Below are 20797 nucleotides of genomic sequence, written 5' to 3' on the forward strand. Positions count from 1 at the left end.
GCCACGTGCAGGGCAAGTTGGTACCTGGGTCACCGGGAGAAGGTCACGGGGTCGGGATTTCAGCCTAGGTGTACGGATTTCGCGTGGGCGTGTAACCGCTGCTGCAGGTGCAAGCGTTGCATTGCAAGCACGTTGCTCTCGTCCCATGTTTTCTTTCGCTCTGTCGAAGATCGAAGGAAAGAGCGAAGGATGAAATAAGTTCGAGGAAAAAATTTCTTCTCTCTTTTTTTCTCTTATTCAACATTTTTTTGAAGAGATCGGAGATTAGTTCTGTCGTATGTTTTCGAAAAAGTTTCAAATTTTTCTCTATATTTTATTTTTCTTCTCTACGAGAGTGGAACAACGTCGACAAAATTTATCTCTTTATTATCTATAAAAATAATCTTTTAATATATCTTTTTTTTTTTTTTTTTTTACTGTTCGAACTGTTGCTCGTCGTTCCGTGGAATTATTAAAAAAAAAAATAAAGCTTAAAGAGATTTTAATTAAAAAAAAAAAAAAAAAAAAGAAAAAAAGTGTCGTAATAGGAGTTTCATTGTTTCATGATTCGAAGAGAATCGACTTCCTTTGCGCTCCTTTATTATCCGTATTTTTCTTTTTCTTCTTCTTCTTCTTCTTCTTCTTCTTTTTAAAGTAAAAATTTCTTCAGACGTTGCCTTTATCTTGTTCACATACGCATTTCCACTGGAATTAGCGGTATTTCCTTCCCACGTTTCGTTATTATTATATCTTTTCAATCGGATATATATGTGTAAAACGCACCACCACATATCTTGTTCTCCCCCCCCCCCCCCCTCCCTTCCCTCCTTCCAAGCTTATATGCATAAGAGACACGGGCGAGCAATTTAATGGCGCAGTAAAGCATTGTTTTACATGCATACGATTGGCGAATTAGTTATGGGTAGACGCAGTTAAATGGTTAATTACGATGACTTGTTTGCCGTATGTTTCGGTAAATGAAGTAACGGAAGTGGAAACCACGCCCGAGAAGTAAATCCACTCGATTAAATCCATTCTTGTTTAAAGTAAGAAAATAATTCTTCTAATGTAAATGCCTAAATAAATATCTACGAATAAATAATTAATTAAAATGAATATATGTTAAAACAACAAATTTAAGAAAAATAGAAATTTCATCTCAAAACGATTAAATTTTATTTACCTATTTATCACTACTCTCACCCTCAAATTTATCTCGTCTATTCGTGTCTACATTCGTTGAAAAAAAAAAAAAAAACCAACGAAACGAATTATTCGCGTTTGCGTGACCGAGATCCGTTGTCCTCCGCCTCGTCGAGGATCGATGCCGCCTCTCTCGGCTTAAGAAAACATTATTCATGAATCGCACACGCGGTTCCACGCCGCGCGTTTTTCACGCCCGTGTTACGTATACGTGTATTCGTATTCAACGCCGCTCCAGATGCATCGTGCTTTGACTTTCATCGCGAAGGAAACGTGTGCAAGGGGATCGAAGCTCGACCGATCGATCGTGATCAGCGAGACGTTTTACATCCGCATAAAGGAAAACGAGCGAGGTGTTTGGAAGAAAGAAGGCGTTGCGATATGTTTTTTCGGAAACATCGTCGATCCATTCGGCGATTAATTTCCCTCGATTCCCTCTGTTTTTTTTTCCTCGGATATTAAAAATCGAGTTTTGAAATTAATAATTCCGTTCGAACGAGTCTCTCTTTTTAAATTCTTTCCGGGGGGAAATTTTTTTAGCTAAATGCTAAGAGCATTGAAATACAACACCTGTTTACGTATCATTTTAATTCTAATTAGTTGTTTACGATATATTTAACGAGACATTATATAGGTCGGTAATTATAATAGTGTTATTAGGGTAGGTTACGGGTACAGGTTGGCTAAGGCTTAAGGGGATTCGGGTCGTATTTAGTCAGACATGTTGCCTTGTCTTACTTTCCTCCTAAGAAATGTTTTTCACATTATTATTTATAAACTTTTAAAAAATCGCTCCAACTTATCCATTATCGTGTATTAAAATATCTTTCAGGTGAAAATATTAATTTTAATTAGCAAACAGTTTCAATTAAATTTCAAAGTAAGATTATTTAATCCTACATTTATTTCTAATCGAAAAATGAACGATTATTCAAACTCTTTCAGATCACTCCGATTGTTTATCAATTTGATAAAATCTAAAACCGAAATCAATTAAATCGAATTTCGTTTGATTTCGATTGCAAAAGACTGTTCGAACAATTTGTCCATCGAGAAGGAATGCACGAATAAAATAAGAATTATCGCAACGATTAGGATGGAAAAAAAAAAAAGTTGGCAAATAGATCTGATAGAAGGGTTGAGCGAATCGGTTTAAATCGTAATCGACGACCTTGGCCAGATAAAAGCGAAAATTGCACGCTTATCTCTTGTTCGCGCGTTGCAAACTATTAAACGCGATCGTTGTACCGTGTACAATGGAATTTTTGTGCTTTTTTTATTGGCTCGTTTCGTTCAAAGGAATACAGAGAATATTTCGAGCGTTGCATTGGCCGTAAATCGTTGCCTCGTACGAAAACAAACTCGTTCCTCGCGCGATCGATCATCCCGCGTTTGCGATTGATCTCTTGGTATTGTGAAATTTTTCCAATACGATCGAAAAACCAAGAAATAACAATGTTTTTTCACTCGTGTGATTTATCTACGAACGATGCTTTGTAAAAAATTAGGCATTGATATACGCGTTATTTATTTCTTTTTTACCGAACAATTAATTGCAATTGAAATTCGTTGTTCAAAATTTCATCAAAAATAACAGATATTTCTTCCAATATTTCTCTCCAACCTCTTTCGAAAAGTTCGCAATTCAAAAAAATTTTTAAAAATCCCGATCCAGATATTCTTCAAATTTTTCCAACGTCCAAATCCAATCCCTTAAATTGTTTAAATATCTAAAAAAAAAAAAAAAAAAGAAATTTAATAAAATTTAAACCAATTTCTAAAGTTAAGAGGAACAACATCCTATAACTTAATCCACTTTGATCAAAATCCGCAAGAATAAATGCACGAAATAACTCTGTCTGTCTGGAAAAATAATTTAAATTGGCCCCCATAAATAAACGAAGGTTACAGGCAATAAATAGGAGAAAATTCGCGAACTGTCCCCGCAAGTGGTTCTCGCGCCTGTTCGCGCGGATCCTCTCCTCTTGTCGAATAAATCACCGCCACCACGGAGAGAGAGAGAGAGAGACATTAATCCGGCGGCGTTTTTTTCATGGGCTCAAGGACTGTAACTACAGCCATGGACACCACCGCCACTATTTTCGGTACGTTCGTGCGTGCATACGTGGGCTCGCTCGCGTGGGTTGCATGTGCAACGTCATAACGTTATCCTGGTGTGGGTGCGGCATCCGGTCGCAGATGCGTGCAGGAAACTGTTAAAAACTCTTCTTTCTCCTTCCTCTTCTCTGCTACCATCCTCGAAAACATCCTCTCTCTCTCTCTCTCTATTTATCTATCTTTTTTTTTTTTTTTTTTTTCGTTTACTCCTTCGCGCGTGTACACGTGTACAAGACGGATTTTTCACGCTTCGTTCCACCGACGAGGCAAAGAGAATTTCTTAAGTGAGAACATGTTTAGATAGTGGGACGATTTGTTTGACGGAAATGAGCGGATAAATGGATGGTTCGGTTTTTAATTAGAGAATGTAACGGAGGCGAGGAGTTTTTTTTAACGATGGATCGAGCGGATTGGACGTTGAGTTTAATACAGCTTTTCAAGTTATTTATATGAATCTCCCGTTGGATTAAACCAATTTAGGATTCGATTAATTTGATTTTGAGAAATTTTATCAAGTATCATTAATTCGTGATGGATATTATACTATTATAATGTTATTTATTTCGATGTAATTATGTTAATGTAATGTTATTTAGAATTTTGAAACGGAGAACTACTATGGAAAAAGATCAGTTTCCAAAAATCCATATATATATAATTCTTATATAATTTGGCAGCTTACGTAATTCTAATTATTAGACGAATTGAAACTCCATAATTTCCTTCGAGAGTCGTAATTTTCGAGTTGCGTCATTTTTCTAGCAAACACGCGATCCGGATGAGCCAACAAAGAGGCGGATTCGCGATGAATTTACGGTCCCCGATCCCAGCGGGCGTGAGATCTGCACCAGCATCCTCGATGCGCCTAAGGCGGTTGCAGAAGAGGTCTGTGTAGCGCGGGAAACTGGTTTTCAGTTTCGGAAGAGCCGTTCAAATTGTCAGACGGTGACGTCACCGTCATAAAAGTTCGGGCCTTCGTGGAATGATCACTGAAAAATCATTCATCTGATCGTTCTGCGCCGATCTGCTACCTGATCTGCTGCTCCATCCGATCGTGGTGGATCGCGTCGTGCGTGCTTCTTAATGCTCAATTTTCGAAAGGTTGAAAAGCTTGGCGATAGGGAATTCCTCGATGATATTTACTCTTTCTATTTTTATAGAAAGTGATCGTCGTTAATTCGTCAGGAACTTTCGGATTTTTTTTCCCTCCGTTTTTTAACGAGTATAAATAAAAGTTTATCTATTCCATAAGAGAACGATTCAAATAATCTCTCATTTTTCGTTTCATTAACTTGCCAATATTAAAAGATAGAGTCTTTATATAACAAGCTTCAAATTGTTTTTCTTTAATTCCTTATGTACATTCTTTATCTTTCAACAATTTTCAAATCGTTGTTATCTGCTTTGTCTATCGTATCAATTATATTATATTATTTATATCACGTATATCGCCTATCTATACAATATTTTTACCATTATTTACCCTTGTTACGTTTAAGAATAAAATTTTCGAGGATCGCTCTTGAAACTTTAACTTGTCGCCAATGGAATTCGAAAACTCGATCGCCCATTTGCGAAAAATAAATTTTCGAAACTCTCGAAAAATAGATAAATTAAATACCATTCTATTCTATCCTTGGATCGTATAAAAACGTATGGAATCAACAACGTCTATCGCTGTATCTCCTCCCGAATTAAATGCACGCGTGTTCCATCGGGGAACCGTGTTGTTCGTCGCCGCTTTAAATCGACAAAATTATCGGTATATTTGTCAGCACGTATGTAACGTGTGCCGCATGCGCCGAGTTATTTGCTTAATTCAGCGCTTATACGTCCGTTTACACGGATCTAAAGTTAGAGCCGAGCGAGGAACGTTGCTTCGCATTACTCATTTCAGAATGCCTCTTCGGCCCAATGCCGTACGGATTAAAGAGAACTCACGGGCAGATACATCGTTACGTACATCGCACTCTTACAAATGCCGATCGACGTCCACGATAAACCAAAGTTCATCGAAACGTGCGAAATCGCACGCAACTCTGGATCGTTGATCCATGACGGAGATCTTTTCTATCTCTCTCTCTCTCTCTCTCCAACGTTTCAAATTTTCACTCTCGATTCAATTGTTTCGCAATGAAATTTTACTCTTTCGATCGTTTTCCATTACGTGCATAGCCGATTCTATATAAATACGGTCTAGCGTCGAAGAAAGGATCGTATTTTTTTGGTATGCGTGCCGTTTGTTGTGAAACGAAAATATAATTATTTATATATAATATATAAGTTAAGTAATTTTTATTCGTATTCGTGGGGGATGAAAATTTTCAACAATTTTTTCTTTAGTTAAGCAAAAATTTCTTTTCATTTCGTTTCTACTTCTTCTTTTTCCATTTTCCATATCGGAACTCTATCCTCGTGCACGCCATTGCGTTGGCGTTATCTTTAGCGTTTAGATTACTCGTGGACACGTTTAGACTGCACCGAAAATAGCAACAAAATGCAACTGGAAGAATGAACAGCTCTTTTGATAAGTTATCGAGCTGTGTACATTGCGAAATATAAACTTTTTTTTTTTTTTTTTTTTCCTCTCTTTTTTGTCCACCAAATGCAGATAATGCTAAGAGATGATTGTTCCTATACAAGAGTCCGTTCATTACATAAAATCCGTCATCGTTGAATTGCTTGTTTTTACGTGTATATGTATTTATAGCGCAGGGGTATCTGGGTAATTGATTAAGCAGAGAATAAAAAAGAATATCGATTAGTTCTAATTGAAGTACCGAAAGACTCAAAGGGCTGCAACATATACTCACGATATATTGGCATTACGTTATTAATCTTTCATCAAGGTTATTATCATAAAGGTTTGCTTTATATTCGAATCTTTTCCTTTTCTTTTTTCAATTATTCTGTCTGTTTTATATCCAAAACATCGATTATATATATTATAAAGTAACGAGAAATTTAAAAATATATTTTAATTATAATTTCTGTCCAATAATTTTAATGTTTCGACTGCGGAATAAAAGCTGAGAAATTCAGATCATTAAAATTATTTAAAGGAACAAAAGGATCGAGATAAATTGTTTAACACATGATAAATTTAATCGTATTATTTAGAGAATCTGTTTCCTCGAAACGCGAGAACAATAAAACATACGTATGTTTGTGGGTTACTGTACTATAGTTTATCCCGGTTGCCTTTTCTTTGAGTTTCCATCCCGCTGGAACGTGGAATGCAACGAAACGATGCAGCGAAACGGTTTATTACCGTTTTCAAGGTTCCTGACGCTTCTTGGAACATAAATATTCATCTTTCATGGATCGAGGATGGAGTTTCGCAATATGGCGTCACGATTAATAATTATTGTACACTGGATGAAGTGATTATTAATTTTTCACGACATATAAATAAAATATTATCCCCTCCTATCCTTAACAACCTTTATGCCATTTCTTTATATTTCTATTTAAACAAGATATATTCTATATTACGATACTTGTATCATCTCTATCTTTTATCTTTAGCAGCATCCGTTCCATAAATTATACGTCACGCCACAGCTATAATTTTTCACGATTATGAGAGAGAACGCGGGAATAAGTTTTTATTTCGTTCGAACGTGCAAAAAATTCTTTTCGTTCTCAATCAATGTGTGAGAATAGTCGCGATACACGGTGTCGTCTATTATACCTCTTTTTAATAACGCTTCCCTTTTGTCGCCTGTCAGACTTGTGCTTTCCTCTTTTCTCCGTGATACATCTGGTATTAACCCCCTCGGTTTGTCCATTCTTACCCTGTCTCGAGTTTCGTCGTCGAAAAATTCGTCATCTTTCTCTTCTTTCTTGAAAATATTTCACGATATAACATTTTTCTTACATTTCTCTCTCTCTCTCTCTATTTAATTCTATAATCTAATTTACTCCGCAATATTAATTTTAATCAGAGACGCAGATCATTTCTTTAAAACTAAAAATATCTATCTCATTATACATCTTGAAAGCAAAAATAAATCCTTGCCTCAAAAATAAGAGGGAATAAGGATCGAAACGAAATCCCATTCCAATCGCAACGTGTTCCATCATCCTTCGAATTTTCATCCATCACTTGTGAAATTGCTCAACCGCCACGGCTCTCCTCGTAACGACGCTTTCATCACTTTTCCAATCCCTTCCAATGCGCATTTTATTTCGTTCGCAGAAAGAGGCGCGATAACGCATTCCGGAGGGATGGATCGCGCTGAACAAAAGAATCCTCGAGCGTTTCGTCGTTGGAGAACGCGGATCGATACTAGACACCCGTGAACATTCCCAATTTCGCTCTTTTGCCCTTGAACATCAGATTGTTTCGTTTTTAAAGGCGAATATATATATATTTTTTAAATATTCAAAAGAAGTGGACACACTTGACTCATTGTTGGCGTAGGTCGGTCCACTTTCTCTCTCTTCTCTTTCCATCTCGAGTTTTTTTTTTCCTCCTTTCTTTGCCTCTCGTTTCATCTTTTTTTTTTCTCTCCTTCTTCAAGTGAGACTCGTAACCGTAATTTATTCTTCTCCTTTTGGTGGCTCCTTTGGTCGATGCAAAATGCATGCGATTCGTTATGAAAGCGTTTCGTTATTTCTCTCTCTTTTTTTGCTCGAGGAGCGTGTTGAATGATCATTTTAAGGAGAAGAGATGTTTCGAATCGGCCCTCTTCTGACTCGAGAATTAATACTTTCTCTTTTTCGTTAATTTTTCTTCGTTACGTATCATTCTTCGCGAGAAAAATTAAAGTGGTTACAAATTGTTCACTGCAAAAAGTTAAAAAATAATTAACGCAACATTTTTTATTCTCAATTTCGTCATCATTTTCGTATTAGATTTACGCTACAAGCGACACTAGCGCCACTATTAGCACCACTTCTATTTTTCTTACTTTTTCAAACGCTCGAATTATTATATATATTTTTCTACGAGCAAAACATTTTGCAATCATAGTTGATCGTTGACACCGTGTCGAATCGACATCCAGTCCCATAAATTTTCTACAGCTCGCTTGATAACATTATCCGTCGCCGCATCGAAAACGCACGAATTGGCCAAGTGCAATCGCTCAAACGAGGCGTCTCGTCGGCCCACCACGGTGTACAACACGGTTTTCGAGCATTGCACCAGCCGTGTTTGCGCCTGGTCAAGGTGCCCGACACTCTGCCGGTATAATGTACCGTCACCGGACTTGGCCTTGCAGCCACTCTCGCGCGTCCTCGTCTCCTCGCCCTCCTTAAAGCCGCGTTCACACAACTCGCTTGATAATACAGAATTTACCAAATCGTAGTTTCGATCGATCACCACCACTGTAGATCTTTCTCCTTCCGCCTTAGTTCCGTGAGAACTGGCTAAGATTATTTTCACAGAAAATTGCGTGGTGCATGGAATTTTCAAGACGATGTTTCGGAATTTATGGATTCTTCGTTGTGTTTGATGCGTTACTCGATATGAAAGCTGGTATTTTTCGAAGAAGTTATTCGATAAAGAAGATATTCGAAGAACGGAGTTTGTTAATTTTTTTTCAGATTGATCGTCAATCGATCGATGACGCAGATATGTTTGAATCTTGAGTGTTAGGATCATGATTAAATATTGTTGGCAATTTTAAAAATACTCCATCTCCATTTAAACTTTCTAAAAAGGTTAAAGTGGATAGATATTTCCAGTTCGATCTATACCTAGTTTGATGCAGACGTGAGAACTTCGTTTCGCCATTTGTCGATGACCTTCGATCCATTTTGCACGCTCGACGATTGCGTAATTAAAGCAACGGCGTTTAATAAACGACCGCGATGAGCGACGCGCAATCGGCGACCCTAACACTCGAAATAGAAGTCGTTGAGGAGAGTTACGGCCTCGGTGTAATTATATTTTCCGCGGAAATGCGTGGTTGATGAGCGGCCGATAGCGTGTTAAGTAGAGTACGTCTCGATCTAGTGAATAGAGTTTTCCACGCAATTCTTTGATTCCTTTGTTTTGATCCTTTTGTTGGTGCAGAAGTCCATTTTAAAAGATAGTCTTTGATTATTTTAGAGTTGAGATTAGGTTAGATCGCTTTTTATTTGAGAGATTATCTTTTTAAATATGATATGATAGTATAATGATATCATTAGAGTTATAATTGCTGAACTTTCACTGAGGATGAAAAATGACTCACAGTATTTAATTTTAAATCCAATTTTTAATCTTTAAATAATTGTTATTGAATATCTATCGTTTTAGTCATTTAGTATTATTTAACTTTCTAAAATCTCAGAAATTTAATTTTCATTATTTTTATTTTTATAGCTAACATTGTCGGGTTACTTTGTTTATTGACTCGATTTTCAAAAAAATTCGGATAATTTGACTCTGTTCAGATTAGTGTGTCAAGGCCGACGTGTGTGCAGCGAGATGACGTAAGATGTCCCGTGGAAATTACCTGTTGCAAGGTTAACGAAATCTTAAACGACGAGAAAAGATGCAGTGAAATTTCGACGACGAGTTTAAAACCAACAGTTCTAGAATTCATTTCTTGCTACATAATCGAGAAAAGAATCATAATATCCTCGTGTATCGATTTTCGATTTCCAGATAAAAAAGGGAAGAAAAATAGGAAAATAAAAATAAAAGAAGAAATGAAATAAAATAAAAGAACAGAAAGAAAAATAAAAGAAAACGAATCGTGATTTATAATTATTATTGTAAGGACTCGTAAATCTCCCTGTCTCTCCCTGTCTCTCCCTGTCTCTCCTCGATTCTCCACGGCTCTCCCTCGTTTTGCCTTTTCTTTATTGTTCCCAACGATTACATTCTCTTCCTTTCGTTCAATCAAGAGGACTACAATGCTCGACCGAACCCTGTTAAAACGTCGTTTATCTTCTGTCTTGCGTATCGCAGAAAATCAACGACGCATATGTACAAACGATTCGGTTTGTAACGAATCAGAAATAGAGCGTGAAAAAAGAAGCATCGAGTAGAAGTATAGTGTGGTAGAATGGAGCAAGATGATAGAACGATCAGAATTACGAGAATGAACGCGGTGAAATGAACGATTTGTATTCCTACTTGCTCGTACTTGCTTCCACCATCGAAGCATAAAACTGTGATACACTGTTTGCGAATATGGGTCGGAATTTATTTTTTCCATTTTCTCACCCCGTTGTTATCTTTTTACACGATGAGAAACAAATCATTCACGAAGATTTATCATGAAATTGATTAATTTCAGGGAATTTTTATTCATCTGTTTCTTTCTTTTTCTTTTTTCCCGAAAAAAGGATTGGATTAGAAATATATTATGCAACACTAAAACTTTACATAAAACGATTCGACGACGTAAATGACTCAACAAATTAGCTTTAATTCTTAATCCTATTTAGTGATTAGCATGCATCGTAACACTTGTACAGGGTGTCCTCAACTTCGTTAGTATTACATTCTATGGATCGAAAAATAAGGAAAAAAAAAAAAAAAAAAAAGAAAATGTTATATAAACGCGGATCGTTAATGCTTCATTAAAAAATGGTGAAGAAAATACGAAAGGAACAGATTTAGGTTATACGATATAATGCAGGAATAGATCAACAATATTTATCTTTAGTTTGTTTGCGCCAGTTGAAATAAATCAAAATGGAAATGCAATTTGTCACATAATAAATTCTATTTTCAACCATTGTCAATCTTGCATTGTCAAGAACGGTAGACATTTTGAGATGCAGAATTAATTACTTTTTGGATAAATAACGCGAACGTAAATTGCTTTACTCTTATTTTGTGTACCACGAGTCTATTTCGTATTTTTGTTATAACTTTTTATAACAAAGCTTTTAATATTTTACGTTTTTTTTCTCTCATTCACAATATATCGACAATTTATTTGTTAAAAAAAACTAGAATACATATGTAATCTTTATTTCACCAATAATGTTCGAATAATATTTTCGATCGGTAGTCTGTGTACGGAAATTAGTATAATTGATCAATTCGTTATTATTCATTAATTCTTATTGCTTTTTATTATTCCTATTATTGTAAATTATAAATTGGAATCTCGACGAGATAATTAGCGTAGTTACGTCGTGGACGAGTCGTCCTCGATCGATCGACAAATGGGAATCTCGGTCGTTCGAGGCTGAAAGTAAAAGGACGTCGTGTCGTGAATATTAATGGGGTAAAAGTATAATTCTGTGACGCGTTAGAAAGTGACGTTTTATTTGGGACATGTATATATCATCGCTTCAACGTCGTTTTCTAAAAAAAAAAAAAAAAAAAAAAAAAAAAAATAATTAAATAATTTTTTAAATCGAAGAAAAGTAGGAAAAGTTGATTAAATTTCTAACAACCTGGAAAGAATTAGAAATTTCTCGCCACTTAAGTTATAAATAAGTGATATGTGATTTCAATTAATTGTAGAAATAAAATCTACAAATAATTTCTACAAACTTTTTTTTTTTTTTTTTTTTTTTTTCTCTAACATAGATATATTTATATTTGTCTGTTCCAGGGCTAAGTCTGGACAACAGCAATATGTCCATGTCCTCTGTGGGCCCGCAAAGTCCACTCGACATGAAACCCGACACAGCAAGCCTCATCAACCCCGGAAACTTCAGTCCTTCTGGCCCCAATAGCCCGGGGTAAGTAACACCATCGTAAATCGAATGATTCTTAAGATTTAACAATTGTCGACAATGCATCGATGGGACAGATGTGCGATACGCGATTGTATCGATTCGACAGATATCTGGCGAACGACATCGTAAATCGAGGGTATACTTGCGAGCGTAGTTATCGCCCTTAACGAAGGAATCGAGCGAAATATTTTTCGACTTTCAACTTTCATATAATATTATTCATCGTAACTCGTGAAATTTTGATGAAAATTTTTAAATTTTCTAATCAAGTTAGTTGAAAAAATTAGATACGACGCTTATAAACGAAATTATTCTAAAAATGTTTCACGAGCTACATTTTCTATAAATTAATTTTATGATTAATTTTTTTTTTTTTTTTTTTTAGAGAAATTTGGTTATCAGAGGGTTAATTATTAGTTTTCAATGGAAAAACAACAGTATTTTGCTCGATTCAGGGGCAGTAGTTTCGTAGCTCGAGTTTTTGTTACTCTCTTCTTTGCATGTAAGATCCTTCACCGCTGGTTGTCACAGCAACCTTCTAAGTACGTCGCCGAGTGGCCAGAACAAAGCAGTCGCACCCTACCCGCCGAACCACCCCCTCTCCGGAAGCAAGCACCTCTGCTCGATCTGCGGTGACCGTGCCAGTGGCAAACATTATGGTGTCTATAGGTAAGTCGAAAAACAACTTATTTCTTTATTTTCTTGAAATAGTTGTAACTATTCAATACGAATGAAAAAGTAGATTTAGATTTGGGGATCCCTAGAACTGATGTCTAGCGAATTCTTTAAAATACGAGTAATCTCTCGAAAGTCAAATTAATTTTGATCGTAAATTTTCAAACTTTTGCAAAAAATGGAATCCTCGATTTAATTTTTCGATTTCGATAATTAATTCTATTGAATTCTGTTGGACACCCTGCAGTTATATGACAACTTTTACAAGATAATTCTACTTTTTATTATTTTTTGCGAATAATGAATTCGATTCTAAATTCTGATTTTGAATAAGTTTGTATAATTTCAGAAAATAGAATTATTCGCAACATGAATAATTTTTTTATTAAATCCAATTCGATTTTTTTTTTGTCGTTCAAGAATTGTAAATTTTTTCTACAAAATACGGATCTCGTTTCTTGACCAATTCAATTAACAACGAATTTATTTAAAAGAATGTATGTGTAATCGAATAATGAGAATTTTAAAAAAAGATTGATGAGCTTAGAAAATTAGGAAATAAACAGAATGTTTTTAATAATATTTCAATTTTTCGATATAAATCATCTATTTTTTAAATATCTTATTAAAATTTAAATTTTCCAAATTTTATAAAATCAATTAAACAATTAATATAAAATCAATAAAACATTATATCGACCTATGTAGAATGATTGCACTCGATGACATCGTCATATACAAACCGATTAAAAAGCGAGGTGTGTAATTTTGAACTCTATTAGACTGTGACGTTTTACCAGTAAACAAAACACGCAGATTGACAATTTTAGTTACGTGCACAAAGCGAAAACATACATTTGCATAATCGTTTTACTATGTCGAATTTAATGGAGAGAAAATTAAAGTCGTCGATTGACTTGGTGGACGCGTTCGAATGAATAAGAAAACAAAAAATTTCACGACTTATTTCACGAACGTGGATTGTCTTTTCTTTTGTCAGCTTGGGCCCTTTATATAATTGTTACGTATATCAAGAGAAAGTATGGAGAGTAAAAGTGTTCGTGTCGTGTGTTGCAAGAATTTTTTCGAAAAATAAATAGGGAGGAATAAGAGTTCTTGTTACAAATTCTTTTAAAATTCAATTACAACAAATATATATATATATATATTTATTTAAGAAATAAAATAAAATAATTAAAGGATAATATAATAGAAATAATTTATTTAAATTGTTAAATTATTATATTTAAAATACACGAGCAGAATATTTTTTAATAGAGTTTGAAGTTATCAATTTTTAACTATATTCTACATTAGATACTTTAAAATCTAAAATTCTTATGATTTTTCAGACACTAAAAATCCTTAAGATACTTAGAATATATAACTGTGTGTTTAAAATACTGGAATAACTTAAAATTTACATTAAACAGTGTATAAATGATCAAATAAATTTAAATATTTAAACTTCAGTTGGAATATCTAAGAATAAAAAAAAATTATTCACAATATTTCAACCTTTTCGTCCGATCAAATGTCAAAGTAGAATATAAGTGACAAGTAAAAAGCTGCTAAAAGAATTATAAGCCAGGAGGTGAAAATGGAAGATGGATACATATATTGGAAGTTTAAAATAAAAAGTGGAATAGTCCACGCCCCACATTAAACAGATCGATACCGAGTGACTTGAGAATAATTTATCGCTTATAAAATTATGTAACATCTACATGCAAAAATATCTTAAGAACGACGTGTTTTTCAATCGACTCTCTCTATGACTCGACGCAGACTGGCTAATTTTTACATTACTCGCGATTCGTTCTTTTGTAAAAAAAAAAAAAAAAAAAAAAAGAAACTTGTTCGAACAAAGAATTACGACATACAAAATTATGACAAACGAATCGTATAATAATACATTTAATGTATATTTTAATACATATTTTTCTTTTTTTTTTTCGAACGAACAAATTTCATTCTTAATATCTGCTCTTAACATAAGAAAAAAAAAAAAAAAAAAAAAGATCTAATAAATTCTCCTCGTTTCAGTAATAACGTAGAATAAAAATAGAGTTTCTGAGAACCTATTTATCGTAAAAAAATATCTTCATCGTGACTTTGCGAGTTTAAATAGCTAAAGAATACGTTAAAAAAACTTGATTACCATATTTAACATGACTTTGAATAATTTTTTTTTCTTTCTTCTACTACCACTTAATGATTTTATGATTAACGTAAGTTTTTCAATTCGATAATTCCAACATGTATATCGAATAAATAAGTTGTGAAACGTATCTTCGAGTAATTCTTGGATAAGTCTCCCTCTTACTTCGATTTCATCTGTTCTCATTAAGACTTATAGGATTCACACGAAATTAGAAATTCGATAAAAGTTTTAATTGAGTAAGTTTGTAGCTCTCTGGTAATACGATTGAACTTTCGTTTCAAGACACCTGCGAAAGATGGGAATATTTATCGAGTATACTTGTAATAATAAAGAATAATTATTTGTGCGAGTATTTTTAATTATATCTTAATCCAGTTAGTTTAAACTGATCAACGTGATAATGTTATTAATACATAGGCATAATTGATGGGGAATATTAGCGATGAAAATATTCAATTATTACGAAAAATATTTTTTTCTTCGTCAAATTTCCAGATGCAAAAACGGTCTCCCACGAAGAAATATTACTACTACTAACTAAGAAAATATTAAATGTCTGCGAACATTTAAGGATTTTCACGTTAGAAAAGCTTGTTGATGTTCGAAGAAAACTCCGATCGATGAATTTTTTCTCTTTCTTACGTTTAATTCGATTCAACAAATTTGTATGTATAAAAAAAAAAAATGGCAAAATGATTGCCAACATCGAGTACATCAATCATTTCTGCCTCATATTAGTTGCTATCTTAGTCTTAATCGATTAAGAACCAATCCATGTTTCCATGTAATAGACGTCATCGACCGATTAAGTGTCGCGCGTTACACGTGAGCAGCTCGAAAAACTTGAGATCATCATTTAATGTGTCGTGGACGCATGATAAAACAATCTCGGAAGATAATCTCTCTTGAGTTGCTCGCTACTCGTCTTTTACTTTCCTTCACTTCCGCCATTTTTATCTCTTCCTCTTCTCACGATTCCAAATAACTCGTTCTTCTATTTTAACCGCTTCTAATTTTTCGAAGTAATTTGCAACACTGTGTCACGTCGAGTTCGTTGCATTCGCGTCGCAAAACTTTCAAGTTTTTCCTTATTCAATTCTTTAGAGTTTATCGTCAGAGATATCTAAACGCACATATCTATTCGCATTTTGATAATTCATCAAACCTGCAAATCCCTCTTTATACTTACGTCGCGTATATTTCTATTTCATAATTTTCCAACTCCATAAATTTCCCAAGTTTCGGCAATTTAAAGGGCAATAGGGGATGATCGTTACGCTCCACTCCATTCCCATTGATAATCCATCAAAATTTCAAAGTTTAAACTCCGTTTAAACTGCAAAATTCGGGAGCATAATTCGATTCGTCCGAAACTCTTGCCACAGTTCCAATCGCTTCTCGTGAACAGGGCACGAATGGCCCCACCGCGTCCCACCTCCATCCGCCTCCCACTTTGCGCGACCACCGCAGGCCGATGATGATGATGGCTCGCGTTGCATCAGAGCCTCGACAACCTTGGACTTGCTCGCCTGGTTAGGACGACTAGCCAGCCGTAGTTCCTACGGAGCAAGGGAGGATTCTGTTTGCTCGTGCGCTCGCTGCCAGCTAATTAAGCAATCACGGTCATTATCAGGGCCCGTGTTAGATGCGCGGCTTCTTTCCTCTTTCATTTCGTAATGCGTTTCGATTCAGGGAGAATTAATCGCCTTCCGTGTCGTTCGATTTTTCTTTTATCCTCCTGTGATAAACAACACAAATGGGATTTTTTTTTTTTTTATAACAATCAGGAAATTTGTTGTAGACTTTGAGAAGGGAATGCTTACCTACCCGTGAAATAAGAGATTAAAATGTGAATGGATTTATCGTGTCATGTATTTATATTTAAGAAAATTACCAATCAACTCGGAATTTTTTTTCATAAATTCGACCAAAATGAAAACACTTTTCTGGGGATATGTATATATGACAAGTTAACTTGCCCTTTCAATAAGAAAAATTTGAAAAATAAAATATACAAAGTAAATTTTATTTTGCATCTCAATCCCTTAATCAGTGAAAATCTATATAATATGTGTATATATTACACATATATATGACGTAGATAATATACATATGTAACAAGAATTAATACTAATGTAAATACATGTATTTATAATAATAAAATGTAGGATAGCAACATACGAGTGCAAAAGGTTCAATTATTTCTTGGATTATAAAAGATACATCTTTTTTCTTTATACTCTTTTTACTTAGAATAATATAGATACAATTACTTTTCTCGACGCAATTTAGAACTGATTTCAAAGTAATTCCTGTAACGAACAAAATGATCGGGTCAATGATACGTTATATACACGTTGCATACAATTCAATGAAAAATTATACACGAAAAAATTGAATTCCAGCTTGTGAAATAGTCGATCTAGTCACAGACAATTTGAATATTTAATTTATCAAAAAACATTATCATAATCCTGCCCAATTTCGAATTGTCCATAATTTGTCTGTTTTTATTTTCACAACTTGAAATTGAGCAGCCCCTCAACGAGATTACGCAAGATTGCTTTAAACATCGAGTATCAAATGGATGATGAAAGGAAGCCGCGTGTCGCTGTTCATTATGAAAATGTTATTGCAAACGAAGATGTCGAAGGCGTTTCCGATGGCGGAACTTTGGAACGGGTTTCTCAGCGCGTGTCCCGCGTCAGACTTATTTGTCTTTGGCATAAACTCGACGAGATCAAACGACTTTCACGGTGGTCCAGAATCTTCGCCACGTGTTGCTCCTTACTTCCCTATTTATAATTTCATTTCTTCGCGAGAAGTGGAACAAAAGAATTTCGAAACGATTATAATATACTCGATGATCGAAATCGAGAAGAAGGCTCGCCTCGAATTTTCAAGATGGACGAAAGATTAAGGATAAAAAATTTTCTCCAAACTTCTCGAATGAATTTAATGTATTTTGGTGGCAATTTGAATGCACGCCTCGTCCAAATTCGTCTCTAATACACGCAAAGAGCATTGTCACGAAAGCGGAAACGGATGGACGGAAAACAGGGAGTCGTGTAACTCCATCCATCGTCTCGTGACGCTTCTAGCGGATTTCGTAGTTGAAAACACGCATAAATCTCGAGTAAACTCGCGTATCGTTAAGCGCCAACTTCTCGAGAAGAACGCGAGCGTTTTGACGTTCGTCGAGATCCATGGGATTACTTCATCGTATCGTTTCTCTTTCCCGCAGTTCGGGAACAGTATCGAGTATTTGGTTTATCAGACGTTTATCTCACGCTACACTACGAACAGTACAAGAGAGTTATTCTTTCCAACTTTGTCTCACCGCTATTTTCCCCCAAATTTCACCCTTTCGCTCTTTCAGCAAGTTGGTAAGAGCAAAGTTGAAGAAATATCTTCTACAATTTTTCGTACGAAAGAACAACCTCTTCGTCTTAAAAAAGAAAAAAAAAAAAGGGAAGCAAGTCTCCGACAACCTTGTCGCTTAAAATAAATCACCAACGAGCAAAAATTTCAATCGAAGGAAGGAACAACCGCGCCATCTTCCCGACCAAATGTTTTTCTCGCAACGCACGAATGCTCGCGCAATAATTCGTTGTAATTGGCGCGCGATGCTTTCAAACGAAAACTGACGAGAAGACTGACGAGGGGGATTTCGCGAAAGTTATTAAAAGTGGAAACAAGAATTGCGAGAGAAAAAAAGGTTGGTTTCAATCGAGAATATCGGCCGATGTTTTGTGCACGGCTGGAAACAAAAATAAATTTCTGTTCGCCGAGAATGTGTCGCCGAATGTGTTTTTGGACCAGTTCCAATTTTAAAAACGATCCTCAAATACGACTATCATCGTGGAGGGAGAGGAGGGAGGGGCGGGGGAGCTTTAACGACAACGGAACGGTGGAAAGAGCTTGTTTGCGAAATTTAGATGCGTTCCGCCATTTTATTCGATATTCATCGCCCTCGTTAGCATCGGGGGAAGACAGATATACCGCGCATACCCAACGACTGAACCGAACTGGATTAAAAATGGTGTGATTGATTAGTTCGCACTGAACGTACGTGTAAATTTCTTTTTTTCTTTTTGGAATTGATAACCGCACGATTAAAACGGATTGCTCGTTTGTTTTTATTCGACAAGTAAATACAATTTTTTTTTTTTTTTTTTTTTTTAATTCGTGAGATGAATTAAATTGGAAACGTTATATCGATTAGTTTGTAGAATGTCAGCTTTTTTTTTTTTTTTTTTTTTTTGGTATTGATAACTACGCGATTAAAACGGATCACCTCTTTTGACTTTATCGAAAATAGATACGTTCCTTTGGAATATATATACATATATGTATATAATTTATAGATAATTCGTGGCAAACGAAATTTGAATTATTAAAATTTATTACGTTTCGCGTAATAGGGAGAATTTATTTTTTATTCTTACAATAAAATATATCTTGAAATATTATATCACTTGTAATAATAAATTTCCCCCGCGGATGACCCCGTTTTTTACATTTCTTAGAATCTCATTGCAAAACAATCCATAAACATTCGCCTTCCTTCGCAAAAACATATGGTCTGATTAAAATATCGAGTCAAAATTATTGGATCGTAACGATCGCGCAAATTTCCAAAAGTCTAAACAATCTGCACCATTACTTTGGCCCGATTGAATTATTCGTGCGTGCGTGCAACGCTTTCGATTGTCTGCTGGATACATTGTTCTTGGACAGAGAGAGAGAGAGAGAGAGAGAGAAACGAGGGATTACACGAGAGGAACCGTAAACCCCTAGGTATTTTATTCAATCCCTGGATTAGCCGAAGTGGAATCAAGCGAAAGAGTCGGATAAAACACGACAACGTATTCCAACTCTTTTTACGAAATACGAGTCGGTGTTGTCTGGATCTTGGGTGATTCATCGTTGAAATCGTGAATCCTTTTTCTGAAATTTCGCTAAGAATGTATTTTATACCGTTGCTATTGAAAAGATAAATTTTTCTCACGTATAAATTAAGTTAAAGAAAAAGTTAAATTGTTTATAACCTTCAACACGATGAAAAAGAATCGTCTCTTGTACGTATAGTATTTGGAAAAGTTTAAATTTAAAATTGGATCAAAATTTTTCGAGATGCAGCTAAGAAGAGAGCTTATGAAAGCTTTTTCCAAATATTCCATCGTAAGAAACTCTTTGATTATAAACAAAATCAAGATTAAAGATTTAGCAGGTAATCTTGGAAAATTAAAAAGTAAAAATTATGATTATAAACTTCGAAGCAATTTTAATAATTTCACTTTCAACTTTCCTGACGAGAAAATGATTTCCTTTGCAGCTGCGAGGGTTGCAAAGGATTCTTTAAGAGGACCGTGCGCAAGGATCTGTCGTACGCGTGTCGCGAGGAGAAATCCTGCATCATTGACAAACGGCAGAGAAATCGATGTCAGTATTGCAGATACCAGAAATGCCTCGCGATGGGAATGAAGAGAGAGGCGGTCCAAGAGGAACGTCAACGTACCAAGGAAAGGGATCAGAGCGAGGTGGAGAGCACTAGCAGCCTGCACTCGGACATGCCGATCGAGCGTATCCTGGAAGCCGAGAAGAGAGTCGAGTGCAAGATGGAGCAACAGGGAAATTACGAGGTAAATATTAATCGAACGAATGTGACGAAGAGATAAAACGGATAGTAGAATTGGAACAGTTCACGACGTTGTTTGTTTCAATCATTCTGTATACACGATTCGATCTGCTTTTCATTTTTTTTTTTTTTTAATATAAATATTAAAGCGTTATTTATTATGGCTTTTTTTTTTTAAAGTTTCTGATTCGAAGCATAAATATAATTCAACACAAATACGATATCGAAGTATCAGAATTACTTAAAATTATACTTTTATTTTTATTTATTAATTTATTTGACGAACGAATATGATACGAAGAAGTTCGCGATATTTGAGTGCTTTAGATAATGGACAGCTGTGTCGGTACGAAATCAATTTATTTGTCATTGAGCCT

At 35.1% G+C, this 20797-nt stretch overlaps 1 protein-coding gene across 10 annotated transcripts in view; it reads left to right on the plus strand.

The window, feature by feature from the left end:
* The window catches only part of usp (retinoid X receptor ultraspiracle), a 59092-nt gene that overhangs the window by 32093 nt on the left and 6202 nt on the right, over positions 1-20797 (plus strand). For 9 of the 10 annotated variants that reach the window (XM_012492006.3, XM_031919261.2, XM_012491992.3 and 6 more), the window contains 3 exons: positions 11814-11943; positions 12448-12609; positions 20118-20424. In XM_012492006.3, coding sequence (XP_012347460.1) covers positions 11814-11943; positions 12448-12609; positions 20118-20424 — 599 coding nt within the window. The remainder of the gene's footprint in view (positions 1-11813; positions 11944-12447; positions 12610-20117; positions 20425-20797) is intronic. The other variant, XM_012492021.3, reaches the window with a different exon arrangement.

The sequence above is a fragment of the Apis florea genome, unplaced genomic scaffold (genome assembly GCF_048593485.1).
Source record: "Apis florea isolate Af1SG1 unplaced genomic scaffold, ASM4859348v1 contig_1615_pilon, whole genome shotgun sequence".
In the NCBI taxonomy this organism is placed as follows: Eukaryota; Metazoa; Arthropoda; class Insecta; order Hymenoptera; family Apidae; genus Apis; species Apis florea.